The sequence below is a fragment of the Salminus brasiliensis genome, chromosome 1 (assembly GCF_030463535.1).
Source record: "Salminus brasiliensis chromosome 1, fSalBra1.hap2, whole genome shotgun sequence".
Taxonomy (NCBI): Eukaryota; Metazoa; Chordata; class Actinopteri; order Characiformes; family Bryconidae; genus Salminus; species Salminus brasiliensis.
Genome location: NC_132878.1, coordinates 1029893 through 1046411, shown reverse-complemented (window position 1 = coordinate 1046411; position 16519 = coordinate 1029893). Strand labels below are relative to the sequence as shown.

General features: G+C 47.7%; 1 protein-coding gene across 3 annotated transcripts; it reads left to right on the top strand.

The window, feature by feature from the left end:
* The first annotated feature begins 320 nt into the window (after positions 1–320).
* pdha1a (pyruvate dehydrogenase E1 subunit alpha 1a) lies at positions 321–14960 on the top strand. Of its 3 annotated transcripts, none has more exons than XM_072690133.1 (12): positions 321–423; positions 6040–6642; positions 7861–7929; positions 8943–9116; positions 9499–9625; positions 9780–9871; positions 9953–10045; positions 10422–10577; positions 11617–11688; positions 11824–11891; positions 12086–12194; positions 13272–14960. In XM_072690133.1, the coding sequence occupies exons 1-12, from the start codon at positions 367–369 to the stop codon at positions 13434–13436; spliced, it is 1785 nt and encodes a 594-aa protein (XP_072546234.1). In that variant the 5' UTR covers positions 321–366; the 3' UTR covers positions 13437–14960. The 3 variants fall into 3 exon arrangements, with proteins under 3 accessions (XP_072546234.1, XP_072546148.1, XP_072546056.1); XM_072689955.1 differs by lacking the exon at positions 6040–6642 and adding an exon at positions 4917–4937 and having other exon boundaries at positions 328–423; XM_072690047.1 differs by lacking the exon at positions 6040–6642.
* Positions 14961–16519: the final 1559 nt, after the last annotated feature.

The window sequence follows — 16519 nt, the reverse complement described above, 5'->3', positions numbered from 1 at the left end:
TGCCCTGTAGGTCAGCTCGGACCCTGAGTAAATGTGAATGCTGGACTTGGCCTTTAAGGGAGGAGGAGGCATGTGCGCGCTGCGGGCAGCAGGGGGCGCTGTCTCCGCTCCCGGTCTCCGGCTGAAGGCGCTGCGGGCAGCAGGGGGCGCTGTCTCCGCTCCCGGTCTCCGGCTGAAGGCGCTGCGGGCAGCAGGGGGCGCTGTCTCGGCTCCCGGTCTCCGGCTGAAGGCGCTGCGGGCAGCAGGGGGCGCTGTCTCCGCTCCCGGTCTCCGGCTGAAGGCGCTGCGGGCAGCAGGGGGCGCTGTCTCGGCTCCCGGTCTCCGGCTGAAGGCGCTGCGGGCTGTCTCCGGCTGTGTGGCGTTAGCATGAGGAAGATGCTGTCTCTGATATCCAGCGCTCTGAGGCTCAGCGCCGGCAGGACTGTACGTACCGCTCCGCTAATCCGGTTCATTGCTGTGGGTCTGGGTGTGTCTGTTTAACGGCTGGGCTTTAATCAGATCTGCGGTTCATTATGGAAGCGGGGTTCTGTTCGGCTGTCTGCTCGGGGAGACCCGGCCCGGCCCGCTTGACCTTGTGGAGACACACGCAGGGTGTTGGTGCCTTTACCCCCGGGCTGACAGCAGACACCCGGCCGCCGCTGCTGCGCACAGCGCGGCCCCCGCTCCTACACATTACCGCAGCCCAGCCGCGGAGCCGATTTTCAGTGTAAGTCCGGGGCTGGCTGGGCCAGGAGCTGCGCGGACACCCAGGCAGCTTAGCGCGGCTAACAGCTAGCAGGCTAACCCGCTAGCTACACACCCAGATGCGGGAAGCTAGCCAGCGAGCTAACCCGGTATATACACAGTCAGGATGCTAGCTAGCAGGCTAACCCAGTATAGTCAGGGTGCTAGCTAGCAGGCTAACCCAGTATAGACAGGATGCTAGCTAGCAGGCTAACCCAGTATAGTCAGGGTGCTAGCTAGCAGGCTAACCCAGTATAGTCAGGGTGCTAGCTAGCAGGCTAACCCAGTATAGTCAGGGTGCTAGCTAGCAGGCTAACCCAGTATAGTCAGGGTGCTAGCTAGCAGGCTAACCCAGTATAGTCAGGATGCTAGCTAGCAGGCTAACCCAGTATAGTCAGGATGCTAGCTAGCAGGCTAACCCAGTATAGACAGGGTGCTAGCTAGCAGGCTAACCCAGTATAGACAGGGTGCTAGCTAGCAGGCTAACCCAGTATAGTCAGGGTGCTAGCTAGCAGGCTAACCCAGTATAGTCAGGGTGCTAGCTAGCAGGCTAACCCAGTATAGTCAGGATGCTAGCTAGCAGGCTAACCCAGTATAGACAGGGTGCTAGCTAGCAGGCTAACCCAGTATAGTCAGGGTGCTAGCTAGCAGGCTAACCCAGTATAGTCAGGGTGCTAGCTAGCAGGCTAACCCAGTATAGACAGGGTGCTAGCTAGCAGGCTAACCCAGTATAGTCAGGGTGCTAGCTAGCAGGCTAACCCAGTATAGTCAGGGTGCTAGCTAGCAGGCTAACCCAGTATAGTCAGGGTGCTAGCTAGCAGGCTAACCCAGTATAGTCAGGGTGCTAGCTAGCAGGCTAACCCAGTATAGTCAGGGTGCTAGCTAGCAGGCTAACCCAGTATAGTCAGGGTGCTAGCTAGCAGGCTAACCCAGTATAGACAGGGTGCTAGCTAGCAGGCTAACCCAGTATAGACAGGGTGCTAGCTAGCAGGCTAACCCAGTATAGTCAGGGTGCTAGCTAGCAGGCTAACCCAGTATAGACAGGGTGCTAGCTAGCAGGCTAACCCAGTATAGACAGGGTGCTAGCTAGCAGGCTAACCCAGTATAGACAGGGTGCTAGCTAGCAGGCTAACCCAGTATAGACAGGGTGCTAGCTAGCAGGCTAACCCAGTATAGTCAGGATGCTAGCTAGCAGGCTAACCCAGTATAGTCAGGGTGCTAGCTAGCAGGCTAACCCGGTATAGACAGGGTGCTAGCTAGCAGGCTAACCCGGTATAGTCAGGATGCTAGCTAGCAGGCTAACCCAGTATAGTCAGGGTGCTAGCTAGCAGGCTAACCCGGTATAGACAGGGTGCTAGCTAGCAGGCTAACCCGGTATAGTCAGGATGCTAGCTAGCAGGCTAACCCGGTATAGTCAGGGTGCTAGCTAGCAGGCTAACCCGGTATAGTCAGGGTGCTAGCTAGCAGGCTAACCCAGTATAGTCAGGGTGCTAGCTAGCAGGCTAACCCAGTATAGTCAGGGTGCTAGCTAGCAGGCTAACCCAGTATAGACAGGGTGCTAGCTAGCAGGCTAACCCAGTATAGTCAGGGTGCTAGCTAGCAGGCTAACCCAGTATAGTCAGGGTGCTAGCTAGCAGGCTAACCCAGTATAGACAGGGTGCTAGCTAGCAGGCTAACCCAGTATAGACAGGGTGCTAGCTAGCAGGCTAACCCAGTATAGTCAGGGTGCTAGCTAGCAGGCTAACCCAGTATAGACAGGGTGCTAGCTAGCAGGCTAACCCAGTATAGACAGGGTGCTAGCTAGCAGGCTAACCCAGTATAGACAGGGTGCTAGCTAGCAGGCTAACCCAGTATAGTCAGGATGCTAGCTAGCAGGCTAACCCAGTATAGTCAGGGTGCTAGCTAGCAGGCTAACCCAGTATAGACAGGGTGCTAGCTAGCAGGCTAACCCAGTATAGTCAGGATGCTAGCTAGCAGGCTAACCCAGTATAGTCAGGGTGCTAGCTAGCAGGCTAACCCGGAATAGACAGGGTGCTAGCTAGCAGGCTAACCCGGTATAGTCAGGATGCTAGCTAGCAGGCTAACCCAGTATAGTCAGGATGCTAGCTAGCAGGCTAACCCGGTATAGTCAGGGTGCTAGCTAGCAGGCTAACCCGGTATAGTCAGGGTGCTAGCTAGCAGGCTAACCCGGTATAGTCAGGGTGCTAGCTAGCAGGCTAACCCGGTATAGTCAGGGTGCTAGCTAGCAGGCTAACCCGGTATAGTCAGGGTGCTAGCTAGCAGGCTAACCCGGTATAGTCAGGATGCTAGCTAGCAGGCTAACCCAGTATAGTCAGGGTGCTAGCTAGCAGGCTAACCCGGAATAGACAGGGTGCTAGCTAGCAGGCTAACCCGGTATAGTCAGGATGCTAGCTAGCAGGCTAACCCAGTATAGTCAGGATGCTAGCTAGCAGGCTAACCCAGTATAGTCAGGATGCTAGCTAGCAGGCTAACCCAGTATAGTCAGGGTGCTAGCTAGCAGGCTAACCCAGTATAGACAGGGTGCTAGCTAGCAGGCTAACCCAGTATAGTCAGGATGCTAGCTAGCAGGCTAACCCAGTATAGTCAGGGTGCTAGCTAGCAGGCTAACCCGGAATAGACAGGGTGCTAGCTAGCAGGCTAACCCGGTATAGTCAGGATGCTAGCTAGCAGGCTAACCCAGTATAGTCAGGATGCTAGCTAGCAGGCTAACCCGGTATAGTCAGGGTGCTAGCTAGCAGGCTAACCCGGTATAGTCAGGGTGCTAGCTAGCAGGCTAACCCGGTATAGTCAGGGTGCTAGCTAGCAGGCTAACCCGGTATAGTCAGGGTGCTAGCTAGCAGGCTAACCCGGTATAGTCAGGGTGCTAGCTAGCAGGCTAACCCGGTATAGTCAGGATGCTAGCTAGCAGGCTAACCCAGTATAGTCAGGGTGCTAGCTAGCAGGCTAACCCGGAATAGACAGGGTGCTAGCTAGCAGGCTAACCCGGTATAGTCAGGATGCTAGCTAGCAGGCTAACCCGGTATAGTCAGGATGCTAGCTAGCAGGCTAACCCAGTATAGTCAGGGTGCTAGCTAGCAGGCTAACCCGGTATAGTCAGGGTGCTAGCTAGCAGGCTAACCCGGTATAGTCAGGGTGCTAGCTAGCAGGCTAACCCGGTATAGTCAGGGTGCTAGCTAGCAGGCTAACCCGGTATAGTCAGGGTGCTAGCTAGCAGGCTAACCCGGTATAGTCAGGGTGCTAGCTAGCAGGCTAACCCGGTATAGTCAGGGTGCTAGCTAGCAGGCTAACCCAGTATAGTCAGGGTGCTAGCTAGCAGGCTAACCCGGTATAGTCAGGGTGCTAGCTAGCAGGCTAACCCGGTATAGTCAGGGTGCTAGCTAGCAGGCTAACCCGGTATAGTCAGGGTGCTAGCTAGCAGGCTAACCCGGTATAGTCAGGGTGCTAGCTAGCAGGCTAACCCAGTATAGACAGGATGCTAGCTAGCAGGCTAACCCGGTATAGTCAGGGTGCTAGCTAGCAGGCTAACCCGGTATAGTCAGGGTGCTAGCTAGCAGGCTAACCCGGTATAGTCAGGGTGCTAGCTAGCAGGCTAACCCGGTATAGTCAGGGTGCTAGAGTGAGTGTGTGTCGGTAGCTGAGTGTGTGCACCTGTTCACCTGGTCGGGGATGTCCAGGTGAAGGTGACCTCGGAGCACCTGCTCACCTGAGCTGCTGGACCATGCTAACCATGCTAACAGCGGTTCTGCCTGCTGTTAAAGAGCCCATAGCCGCTGTTTCAGCCTAAACACCCTGTCTCGCTAAGACTGGTGTATGTAAATGAGCTCGGTTCTGATTGGCTGCGCTCACAAACACACCATAAGCTGAAACACTAATTTCAGCAAGAATAGGCAGGTATATGCAAATGAGTTGGGTATTTGTGATGTCACAAAGCAGGCTGTTTAATTTCCATATAAGGACCAAATTAGATGTAATTCCCCTCTCTCTGTCTCTCTCTCTCTCTCTCTCTCTCTCTGTGTCTCTCTCTGTCTCTCTCTCTCTCTCTCTCTCTCTTTGTCTCTCTCTGTCTCTCTCTCTGTCTCTCTCTCTCTCTGTCTCTCTCTCTGTCTCTCTCTCTCTCTCTCTCTGTCTCTCTCTGTCTCTCTCTCTCTGTCTCTCTCTGGGCGGTCGGTAAGGGAGCTGAACTGGTTAATGAGGTAAGAGACGGTAGTTCGGCTGGTTTTGGCGTTTGAGTCTGTGAGGTCACTTTGATCTTTCATCGCTTTTTCTTTTCTGTTTGCTTCAGTCTCCACCAATCAGGTGACCTCAGTCCAGATTTATGTCTTGTGATTATTAAATTTAATGTAATTATTTTGTTGTTTTTCCCAGAATGGGTGTGGCCTAATGGCTGTAGACAGAATGGGTGTGGCCTAATGGCTGTAGACAGAATGGGTGTGGCCTAATGGCTGTAGGCTGAGTGGGCGTGGCCTAACTGCTATAGGCTGAAAAGAGAAGCTAGGCTGCTGGAGGCTAAGTGGGCGGGGCTTGGCGGCTGTAGACTGTGACATCACAGACGCTGATTGTGTGGTGGGTGTGACTGGAGAGAATGCAGTAAGGGGGGGTTGGTAGGATTCGGGGGTCTGGGCTCATTAGTGATCTGGAGGGGGGGGCAAGTCCTTGGATTGGTTGGTGTAGCTAATTGAGGTAAGTTGAGTTGCTTGGTGTAGCTAATGTGAATAATCAGGTGATCTCTCCAGCTCGTCACAGTTTATCTAAATGTTTTCTGCAGCCGTTGATCGGATTGGCTCGTGTAGGGGCGCTCCGATCTTCCCCGATTTTCTGTTCTGATACGATACATAGATTTATTATATCGGCTGATTTCCGATACCACTGAATTAATAACCAGTACAAACCAAACATCTGTAACAAATGAATCCAGATATAAAAACTGAATTTCTGATTATTTCTCTCTAAAATTAATAAGTGCTGGACTTTTATTCTGAAATTTGAAATCTGATACAGGTGCAAGTCTCCAACCGAGCAGTTCAGCTCAGCGGCCAATCGCACCTTTCATGCAGTCGGTGGCGGCCAATCACTTTCATGCATCACAAATAATCCCGTAGTTTGATGCTGTTCACAGTTCGTAGCGTTAGGTTGCTCGGTTAATCGTGAGTAGTCTAGAGCTCACGGGTTCTTGTTCCAGTGGAGGTTCTTGAGGGGAACCGGAGCTCCGCTCTGCTGCTGTTGTTTTTTTGTTTTTTTTTAGCAAATTAAAAACGCTTTCAGACCAAAGCGGTGATCTCTCTCTCTCTTCCGCAGTCGTCGGTTCGCCGAGCCATCCTGCAGCTCCTAGCAGTGCAGGGCGAATACGCAGACATGACCATTGACCCTGACCCACCACCGCCCTCTAAAACACACCCCGCACTCCTCTCAGACACACAGGCGGTCAGCAGCGGTCCTCCGTCAGAGACACTAGCACCTTCGCTGACTGTAGATCTGGCTGCAGTGGATACACTACATCATAAAGTGAAGTCCATAAGGTCAGAACGCTGTTATACAGAGGACTCTGTGGGCACAGATCTACCAGCTTCATCAGATGCATTAAGATGCCGTCCACTAGGGGGCGCTGTAGCTGCCGTAGTTAAACGGAGTTCTGTGGAAGAGTCGGCTATAACGGTACCGTCGGTTAGCAGTGCTGTTATGGAAGTGTCTTTGCCTGTAGAGGGCGCTGCAGATGCTTTAGTTAGCCAGAAATCACTGGACACAACTTCCCAAACCCTCGACCCAACCTCGGCTGAGCTGACCCCTCCACTGGCCACCAGTCTGACGGTTGGGAGCTGCCGGGACGCTGGTTTAACGCAGTGTCCAGAGAGCATCCATAGCCAGGCTGGACCAGCTGCCGTTCCAGAGCCACAGCCTGCTGTGAGTAACGGCAGCCTCTCTCTCTCTCGCGCTCTGTGTAGAAGGTCTGGCTGATGGTGGAGCTGCAGTGATTTGTAGACAAAGACGATCAGTCGTTAACGCCGTTAATTATGGATCAAACGTAGCGCTTCATTTACAATAGAATCTTCACCATCCCCATCTATCCCCAACCATCCCCATCTATCCCCAACCATCCCCATCTATACCCATCATCCCCATCTATACCCACCATCCCCATCTATACCCATCTATACCCATCATCCCCATCTATACCCACCATCCCCATCTATACCCACCATCCCCATCTACACCCACCATCCCCATCTACACCCACCATCCCCATCTACACCCACCATCCCCATCTACACCCACCATCCCCATCTATACCCATCTATACCCACCATCCCCATCTATACCCACCATCCCCATCTATACCCACCATCCCCATCTACACCCACCATCCCCATCTACACCCACCATCCCCACCATCCCCATCTATACCCATCATCCCCATCTATACCCATCATCCCCATCTATACCCACCATCCCCATCTATACCCACCAATACCCACCATCCCCATCTATACCCACCATCCCCATCTATACCCACCATCCCCAGTCATTGTGTAGATCAGCTTTGTTGGCTCCTCATTGCAGCTCTACTCTCCGTTCTCCTCTCAACCCGTCTTACTGACCGAAGCATGGCCTACCCTTTGTTTCATGGCCCACCCTTATCTTTTCCCAGAATGCCTGGCTGTGCTGACTCTGACTGCTTGCCGTTTCTCAGCGTGTCTCTGTAGACGTTTCTCTGTGAAGGATCCTTCAGCAAAAAAAACGAACTGATGTCCTTCACAATGTGGATGTGATGGTACACACACCTGCTCTGTGTGTGTGTGGTGGTGTGGTGGTGTGGTGGTTAGGTAGTTGGTGCTTGCTGTAGAGGATGGAGGAGTAGGTGTGTAGATAATTAGACCCGGTTCAAACTCCTTTCCTAAAGCCCAGCTTTAAACCAGCTGCCCTCAGAACTGCCCATCTCCTTTCAGTTTCAGTGCTGACTGTGTGTGTTTGTGTTTACTGTGTTGTTTATGGCGTCTGTGTTGAAACTGTGTAGGAACCTTAGATGTGATAAATATACTTATTATTATTATTATTATTATTATTATTATTATTATTGTTGCATGTTCCCTGCTCATGGTCTGTGTTCTCCTGGTTTTGCAGGGCAGTAGGGTGGTGGTGTCGGCGAGAACGTACGCGGACTTCACCCCTCAGGCCACTTTCGACATTAAGGTGAGAGTTTAACTACGAGAGCACAGGTTGTGACCGTGTCTGTTCGCTGTCCTTATGTAATATCTTATATGAATAATGTGTATCTGTTTACATCTTTAATAATGAAGGTAAATAAATACAGAAATATCCACTAATACAAACTCACCAACTCTGCTACAAATAATCAGAGTTTAAAAACACACAAACTCAACCAATAAGATTTACAGATACAGCCAGTCGTTGCAGTAGTTTAGGGACAGTCTGCAAATTAATTATTATTTATAATCTCATAATAATTGGATACTGAGGCCTACTACAATCCAGCAGCGCTCTTTGTCTAATAATTCCAGCAGTTCTTCAGAATGTGTGTTTGTTAAATGATTCATTGGAATCTGGATCTCTGTACAGTGGAGGTGAAGGGAAGCAGGCGTCGGTCACCATGACTGAGACACAGATACAGCCCATAATTTACCTCCTATCCAAACCCACCAGTGCAGCTACACGAGTCTCCTGAGTTTTATATGGAGTGATGATGATGATGATGATGAAGGTAAAATAGTGAATAGAGAATCTCCACTAATCCAGTTCTCTTTAGGGACTACTTTCTGTAGCCGCACTACACCCTGCAGCATGTATCCCTCCACCATTTTAATGATCTGGTTCTAAAAGCAGGTTCTAGAGCTGAACTCTTCTCAGAACTCTGGTAGAACCGTGTCTCAGGCATCAGGCAGCGTCTTCATCACCATTAGGTGAAGAACTTTCTGTGAGGAGCTTTTAGTAGAGCTTCAGACGTCTGCTTCCCTTCACCTCCACTGTAGAACCACAGCTCTGCCTGGGGGAGCTTATCTAGAACCTCCACTGTAGAACTCCAGCTCTGACTGGGGAAGCTTATCTAGAACCTCCACTGTAGAATTATTAGGGGGAGGTTATCTAGAACCGAGTGTTCCACACCAAACTCTCCTCTTTAGTGTCTAGTCGGAGTGTCTGTTGGTCAGCGCTGGTGTTTAACGTGCTTTGTTTCTTCTGGTCCTCAGAAATGTGACCTTCATAAGCTGGAGGACGGCCCCCCGGTGCAGGCGGTCCTGACGCGGGAGGAGGGGCTCCAGTATTACCGCACCATGCAGATCATGAGACGCATGGAGCTGAAGGCAGATCAGCTCTACAAACAGAAAATCATCAGAGGGTTCTGTCACCTGTATGACGGACAGGTGAGGACACGCCCACCTTGTGTTTTCTCTTCCTTTGTTAAATAATTTGACCAGAGGAGGAATTTCACACAGCAGGATTTCTGTTAGCCGGATGACTTGAGCCTAAAGTTCAGGACTGTCCAAAAGGACAGCGCTATGGACCTAAGTTTATACCATGTGTGTAAATAAATATTAAAATATACTAAATTATTAAAAACAGCCCAATTTAGAGTAATAGTATTTGTGATTTTACTTATCATGCATTTCTGTATATTCTCCTATTAAGTTAATGTAGCCACGCCCATTCAGCCTCCAGCAGTCTAGCCCCGCCCACTCAGCTGCCAGCTGATTTCAGGTGAAGTATGTAAGATACGTCAGCGCTGTGTTTCCTGTGTTTCATCAGGAAGCGTGTGCCGTGGGTATCGAAGCTGGCATTAATCTGACCGATCATCTGATCACAGCGTACAGAGCGCACGGATACACCCTGACCAGAGGGGGCACTGTCCGGGAGATCATGGCTGAGCTCACAGGTAAAATCACGAGCACACACACACACACACGTGATGCAGAACTGATACAGCATTAGCATCTAGGAGATCTAGATCCAGGTTCTAGATAACAGTGAATCGTACAGTGTGTTAACACACTGTGTGTGGGTGGGTGTGTGTGTGTGTGTGCCGTCAGGTCGTCGCGGTGGCATCGCTAAGGGAAAGGGGGGCTCCATGCACATGTACACCAAAAACTTCTACGGAGGAAACGGAATCGTGGGAGCTCAGGTGAGTCAGAGAACCGCAGATGAACTGCTCCTCCTCCTTTCGTCCATCCTTTAGTTCTGATCTGAGAACTACATTTCCCAGGTGCCTCTTGGAGCAGGTGTGGCGCTGGCATGCAAGTACCAGGGCAAAAACGAGCTGTGTGTATGTCTCTACGGTGACGGAGCAGCCAATCAGGTGAGCCCCTGTAGATCACTGTGGTGTGTTTATATGGTGTGATGACTGCTGTTAGACTGAACAAGGCAAACAGCACATAACTGCTTTTATTTATTTATTTGTTTGTTTGTTTAACATTTGTTTATGGTTCTCATCTTCTGAATAACTGTTGTTTTAGTACCGAGGCAGATAAAGCTCATGGCTTTACAGCAGCAGTTATCCATCATGAGTGCTGTAACTTCCTATAAAGGTTAAATTATTCATCTGTAGGATGTCAGGGTTGGCTGATATCATGTTCGTTACGATCCGTTAATATTAGGTTGAATCGTTAATTGATTATTGTGGTTGGTGATGTATTTTTATTTATTTGTGTGTGTGTGTGTGTGTGTGTGAGCAGGGTCAGATATTTGAGACCTATAACATGGCGTCTCTGTGGAAGCTGCCGTGTATCTTCATCTGTGAGAATAATAAATATGGGATGGGCACGTCTGTGGAGAGAGCAGCCGCCAGCACTGACTACTATAAACGAGGAGACTTTATACCTGGACTGAGGGTAAAACACACACACAGGCTTATAAACTCTCAATGCACAAGATAAGGCGACAGAATGGACAAAAGTATTGGGACACCTCCACCTTTCACCTAGAGGGTCTATTTTACGACATCCCGTTCTAAACCCCTAGGCTGTATTAATATGGAGCCGGTCCCCCTCTGCTCTCAGCTCTACCAGCAGCAGCAGGTCTGGAGCTCTGCTGCAGTTACTGAGTCAGTTGGAGGCTTTTCTGCACTCTGCTCTGAGCTCAGCACTCTGCCCTGACCCCGCTCTGTAACTTTACGTGGTCTGACAGACACTCGGTGGCTGAGCTGCTCTCTGTGAGCTGTTCCTCCTAAACTCTTCCACTGTTCAATAATAACACCACTCACAGCTGATGGAGGAAGATCTAGGAGGGAGGAGATTTCACCAGCTGACTTGTTGTTGTTGGTGCAGCGGTGTCTCCTATTACATACAGAACCACGCTGGAGTTCAGTGAGCTCTTTAGGCCTGTTTATACACCTGTGGTGCAATGGGACTGAATCAGACACCTGAACTCAATGATTAAGAGGGATGTCCCAAAACGTTTGTCCATCTAGTGTATTTTCTAGGCTGTTCATGAGTAGGCTGATGACTTTTAATGCTGATAAATGACCGTTTAGCTGTTCCAAATCTGTCTAGTGCGCCCCCTAGACAGTTCAGTTGATTATCATAAAGAGGCTTGTTTCTCTATTGTGTAGCGATGGGTGGCGACCTGCTAAATGCGGTTGCCGTGGTGATGTATAAAGCAGAAAAGCCTCTGATTGGCTGCTTTCTACCCTGCCCACTCCTCACTTAGCTCTGCCTCTAAATGCTTATTATGCTCCGCAGATTTGAGATTTGAGATTTTAGGGTCTTGCTGATGCTGGGGGCGGAGCTATTCTTTAATTATAGATTAAATTCTAGATTCTAGATAACATTTGAACATTCTTAAAATGAAGAGATTCCAGACAGTAGAAGTGTGTGTGTGTGTGTGTGTGTGTGTGTGTGTGTGTGTGTGTGTGTGTGTGTGTTTTCTCAGGTGGACGGTATGGATATCCTGTGTGTGAGAGAGGCCACCAAGTTTGCTGCAGAGCACTGCAGATCCGGAAAGGTAACCTGAAAGCAAGCCTACTAACAAAACACCCCCCCCCCCCCCCCCGATTTGACTGAGGAGCCGAGCTGCGTGTGGAACCAGTGTGAGGTATTTGATGATGCAACATTAACCTTTGTACTGCATTACTTGCAGGGCCCGATTCTCATGGAGCTCCAGACCTATCGTTACCATGGACACAGCATGAGTGACCCTGGCGTCAGGTGAGCATCACCACCGCTGATTGTGTTCATGGCTGTCAAATGTAAACACCCAGATCTGTTTTAATGAACCCAACCCATTTAATGTGGGATATGAGCTCTTATAACCTTCATTTCTACTCCTTATAAACATATGACCATATACTACTATCTACTATAGTCTAGTACAACAACTGTACCCCACTGTGTTTCTGTAGCTACCGCACACGTGAGGAGATCCAGGAGGTGCGCAGTAAGAGTGACCCCATCTCCATGCTGAAGGACCGCATGCTCAACAACAACATGGCCAGCGTGGAGGAGCTGAAGGTGGGAGCACACGAGCAGCAGGGTTACTCCAGATTTAGCCGAATATCAGTGAATATTGGATTATCTGTGCATTTTTTTCCCTCCCAACTGTTGTACGAAATTTGTTCCGGGGTGGGCTTGTATACAGCTTTTTGATTGGACGGTTTTTATAGAATTATCCCATTGGATTAAGTAGGGTGCAGAAGCTTGTGCACCCTTATGTCACAACGATAGAAATACACTAGTAGCGTCCAAACAACCACATGGGGTATGATAACTTACACTTGAGACGCCTTAGCAACCTCTGGAAACACTGTAGCACCACCTGGAACACTTCGATAACCCTCTGATATACCCTAGGACGATATTACTAATGTAAATCATGTAAAATAATAATAATAATAATAATAATAATAGCAGCAGCAGCACTTAGAAGATGACCAGTTCAAGAAGAGTCCATGTAAACTTAAGTGTAGTCTGTAATGGAGGGTGAGCAACTAGTCTGAGGCAGGGAACAGGAGAGCCACACGGTCCAGCTTCCATCAGTCAGCAGTCATTAATTCTGAGAAGGTAGAGAGCCAGAAGGTAACACAGACACGGGAGCACCCTGAAACACTAGCATCCATCTGCTCCACCGTCCACCAGTGTCTGAGTGATCGCGTGTAAGCAGCGAGACGACAGTTCCAGCATCTCAGTGTACTACAATTCCCTGGGTCCTCGAACCCTGGACCTGCAGCCCTTATCTAAGAAACATTAATTACCAAAAGCTGAACTAAACAGATGAGTTTCAGCTTAGATTTAAAGATTGAGACTGTGTCTGAGTCCCGAACATTATCTGGAAGGTTATTCCAGAGTTGGGGGGCTTTATAAGAAAAGGCTCTTCCCCCTGCTGAGGGTTTCTGTATTTTGGGAACGAGTAAGAAGCAGCTTCCTGATGATGGTTCATAATCAGGAATAAGATCTCGGAGGAGATCAGGAGCCATCAGCTAGTTCTAGTTCTGAACAGTGGTGTATAAAAGTGTACGTGGTGTTGGGCCGTATGTTCCAAGTCTTAACACTAATTTGTGTGTGTGTGTGTGTGTGTGTGTGTCCCTGCAGGAGATAGACGTTGAGGTGAGGAAGGAGATTGAAGATGCTGCTCAGTTTGCCACCACTGACCCAGAGCCCCCCCTAGAGGATCTCTGTAATCACATCTTCTCCAACGAGCCGCCCATCGAGGTGCGGGGAACAAACCCCTGGGCTAAGCTCAAGTCCGTCAGCTAAAGTCCTGAAAATACACCCCTATAGATGCCCCTCCTATACCCCCCCCCCCCCAAAAGAACCTCCAAAACCCCCCTATGGACTTTCTTTTCTCCTCAGCTTTAATGGAATGCTTCTTCTAAAATGCTGGTATGAAGATTGCTGCTGATTAGAGCCGCACAGTGATGCACTGTGGGGGAGACGCAGCTGCAGATTGTCTCAAAGCCCCCATGGACTCTCACCTCAAACATCTGAGGTTGATGATGAACCAAGGTGTGACCGGTTACTGACTCCTCTGCAGCTTCTGCAGTGGTTGTATTGTAAAGGCAGGCCTGTTCAGAAAGCATAGAAACTGGCAGCTAGCAGTTAGCCATGTTAGCATTTTTGAACAGAAGTATTCCATTACACACAAATGGCCACATGATGCTATCCACACGACTGTCCGACGGGTCAATCAAAGGCTATAGTTTGAGTCCCAGACCTGCCCTTCATCCCCACAGGGAAACACCGCCTCCTTCTTCATGCCTTTCACCAAGTGTTCTTCACAAACGAGCTTCAGTTCTGTCCCTCGACGTCTCTTCACTTCACTAATGACTTCTGTACAGTTACCCTCTCCATGCTCCTCCACAGTCCAGACATTAACCCCTAATGAGAGACTGTAGCTCCGCCTCCTCAGTGTATATCACAATACCTACATTTAGAGCGTTATTAATATTGTTTTAAACAAGATTATATTAGTAACATCTAAATGTAGGTATTGTGATATACACTGAGGAGGCGGAGCTACAGTCTCTCATTAGGGTGAATATTAATAATGCTCTAAATGTACGTATTGTGATATACACTGAGGAGGCGGAGCTACAGTCTCATTAGGGTGAATATTAATAACATATCAAACTGTATAACAGTAGCTGTGGAAGCACACATTGGTGGGTGGAGCTTGGAGAGGGTGATTATTTTGTTTTGCATTAATATGAGCATAAACTTTAGTCCTATACCCCTTTAACAATACACACACACCCCCATATGTGTACCTCACACTATGCATGGGGTGTGTTTATGATGGATTGATTGGTTTGATTGGCTGTAAACCTCTCTGTGGGCGGGAACAGATGTGTATAAGGAGTGGTTTATTATTTTATTTAAATATTTAAATATAAAGGGATGATAATTGTTATTTTGCCAAATAATGTGTGCCTGCTGGAGGAACTATGTTACTGCGTTTATATATTAACTAAATAGTAAATATGGGATTCAAATACTTTTCAAGCGCACAGAATTGTGGGAAGTGTAGTTTTAGTAGAACTGTATGCGGTTCCTTTCCCCCTCAGTTTTTCTTTCCTGAGTCTGTTACTCTTGTTTAAATTGGGGTTCACATCAACGCTTCTGTTGACTGCTTCTGTCTCAGAATCCTTCACCCTAACACTTTGCCAACTCTTCAGACTCCTCGTTGGAGGTGATGTGGTGTAAGATTGCTGGCAGTAGGGGGTCCGACATATGACCCACATGGTGGTCTTTATACAGTACAATAAAACCGGTGATTGATGACCCTGTGTGTCCTGCTCTTATTCACCTGCATTCACCTGTCTCTACTGTAATATCAGTTAGAGCCTGCTGAGTTATATACAGCCCTGTCCACCAGTAAAGACACCATATCAGCCAGTAGCTGTTGTTATATAGTTTTACAGGTAGACACTAAGTGACCACTGACTATGTTTATTTGAGTTTATTCTAATATTATATAGAGTTAATTACAGGTAGACACTCTCACTGACCACTGACTTTATGTTTATTTGGGTTTATTCTAATGTTATATAGAGTTAATTACAGGTAGACACTCTCACTGACCACTGACTGTTTATTTGGGTTTATTTTAATATTATATAGAGTTAATTACAGGTAGACACTCTCACTGACCGCTGACTTTATGTTTATTTGGGTTTATTCTAATGTTATATAGAGTCCATTACAGGTAGACACTCTCACTGACCCCTGACTTTGTTTTTTTGGGTTTATTCTAATGTTATATAGAGTTAATTACAGGTAGACACTCTCACTGACCACTGACTTTGTGTTTATTGGGGTTTATTCTAATGTTATATAGAGTTAATTACAGGTAGACGCTCTCACTGACCACTGACTTTGTTTATTTGGGTTTATTCTAATGTTATATAGAGTTAATTACATGTAGACACTCTGGCTATGTTTATTTGAGTTTATTCTAATGTTATATAGAGTTAATTACAGGTAGACGCTCTCGCTGACCACTGACTTTATGTTTATTTGGGTTTATACTAATGTTATATAGAGTTAATTACATGTAGACGCTCTCACTGACCACTGACTTTGTGTTTATTGGGGTTTATTCTAATGTTATATAGAGTTAATTACAGGTAGACACTCTCACTGACCACTGACTTTGTGTTTATTTGGGTTTATTCTAATGTTATATAGAGTTAATTACAGGTAGACACTCTCGCTGACCACTGATTTTGTGTTTATTGGGGTTTATTCTAATATTATATAGAGTTAATTACAGGTAGACACTCTCACTGACCACTGATTTTGTGTTTATTGGGGTTTATTCTAATACTATATAGAGTTAATTACAGGTAGACGCTCTCACTGACCACTGACTATGTTTATTTGGGTTTATTCTAATGTTATATAGAGTTAATTACATGTAGACACTCTGGCTATGTTTATTTGAGTTTATTCTAATGTTATATAGAGTTAATTACAGGTAGACGCTCTCGCTGACCACTGACTTTGTGTTTATGCGGGTTTATTCTAATGTTATATAGAGTTAATTACAGGTAGACACTCTCACTGACCACTGACTTTGTGTTTATTTGGGTTTATTCTAATATTATATAGAGTTAATTACAGGTAGACACTCTCACTGACCACTGATTTTGTGTTTATTGGGGTTTATTCTAATATTATATAGAGTTAATTACAGGTAGACACTCTCACTGACCACTGACTTTATGTTTATTTGGGTTTATTCTAATGTTATATAGAGTTAATTATAGGTAGACACTCTCACTGACCACTGGCTTTATGTTTATGTGGGTTTATTCTAATGTTATATAGAGTTAATTACA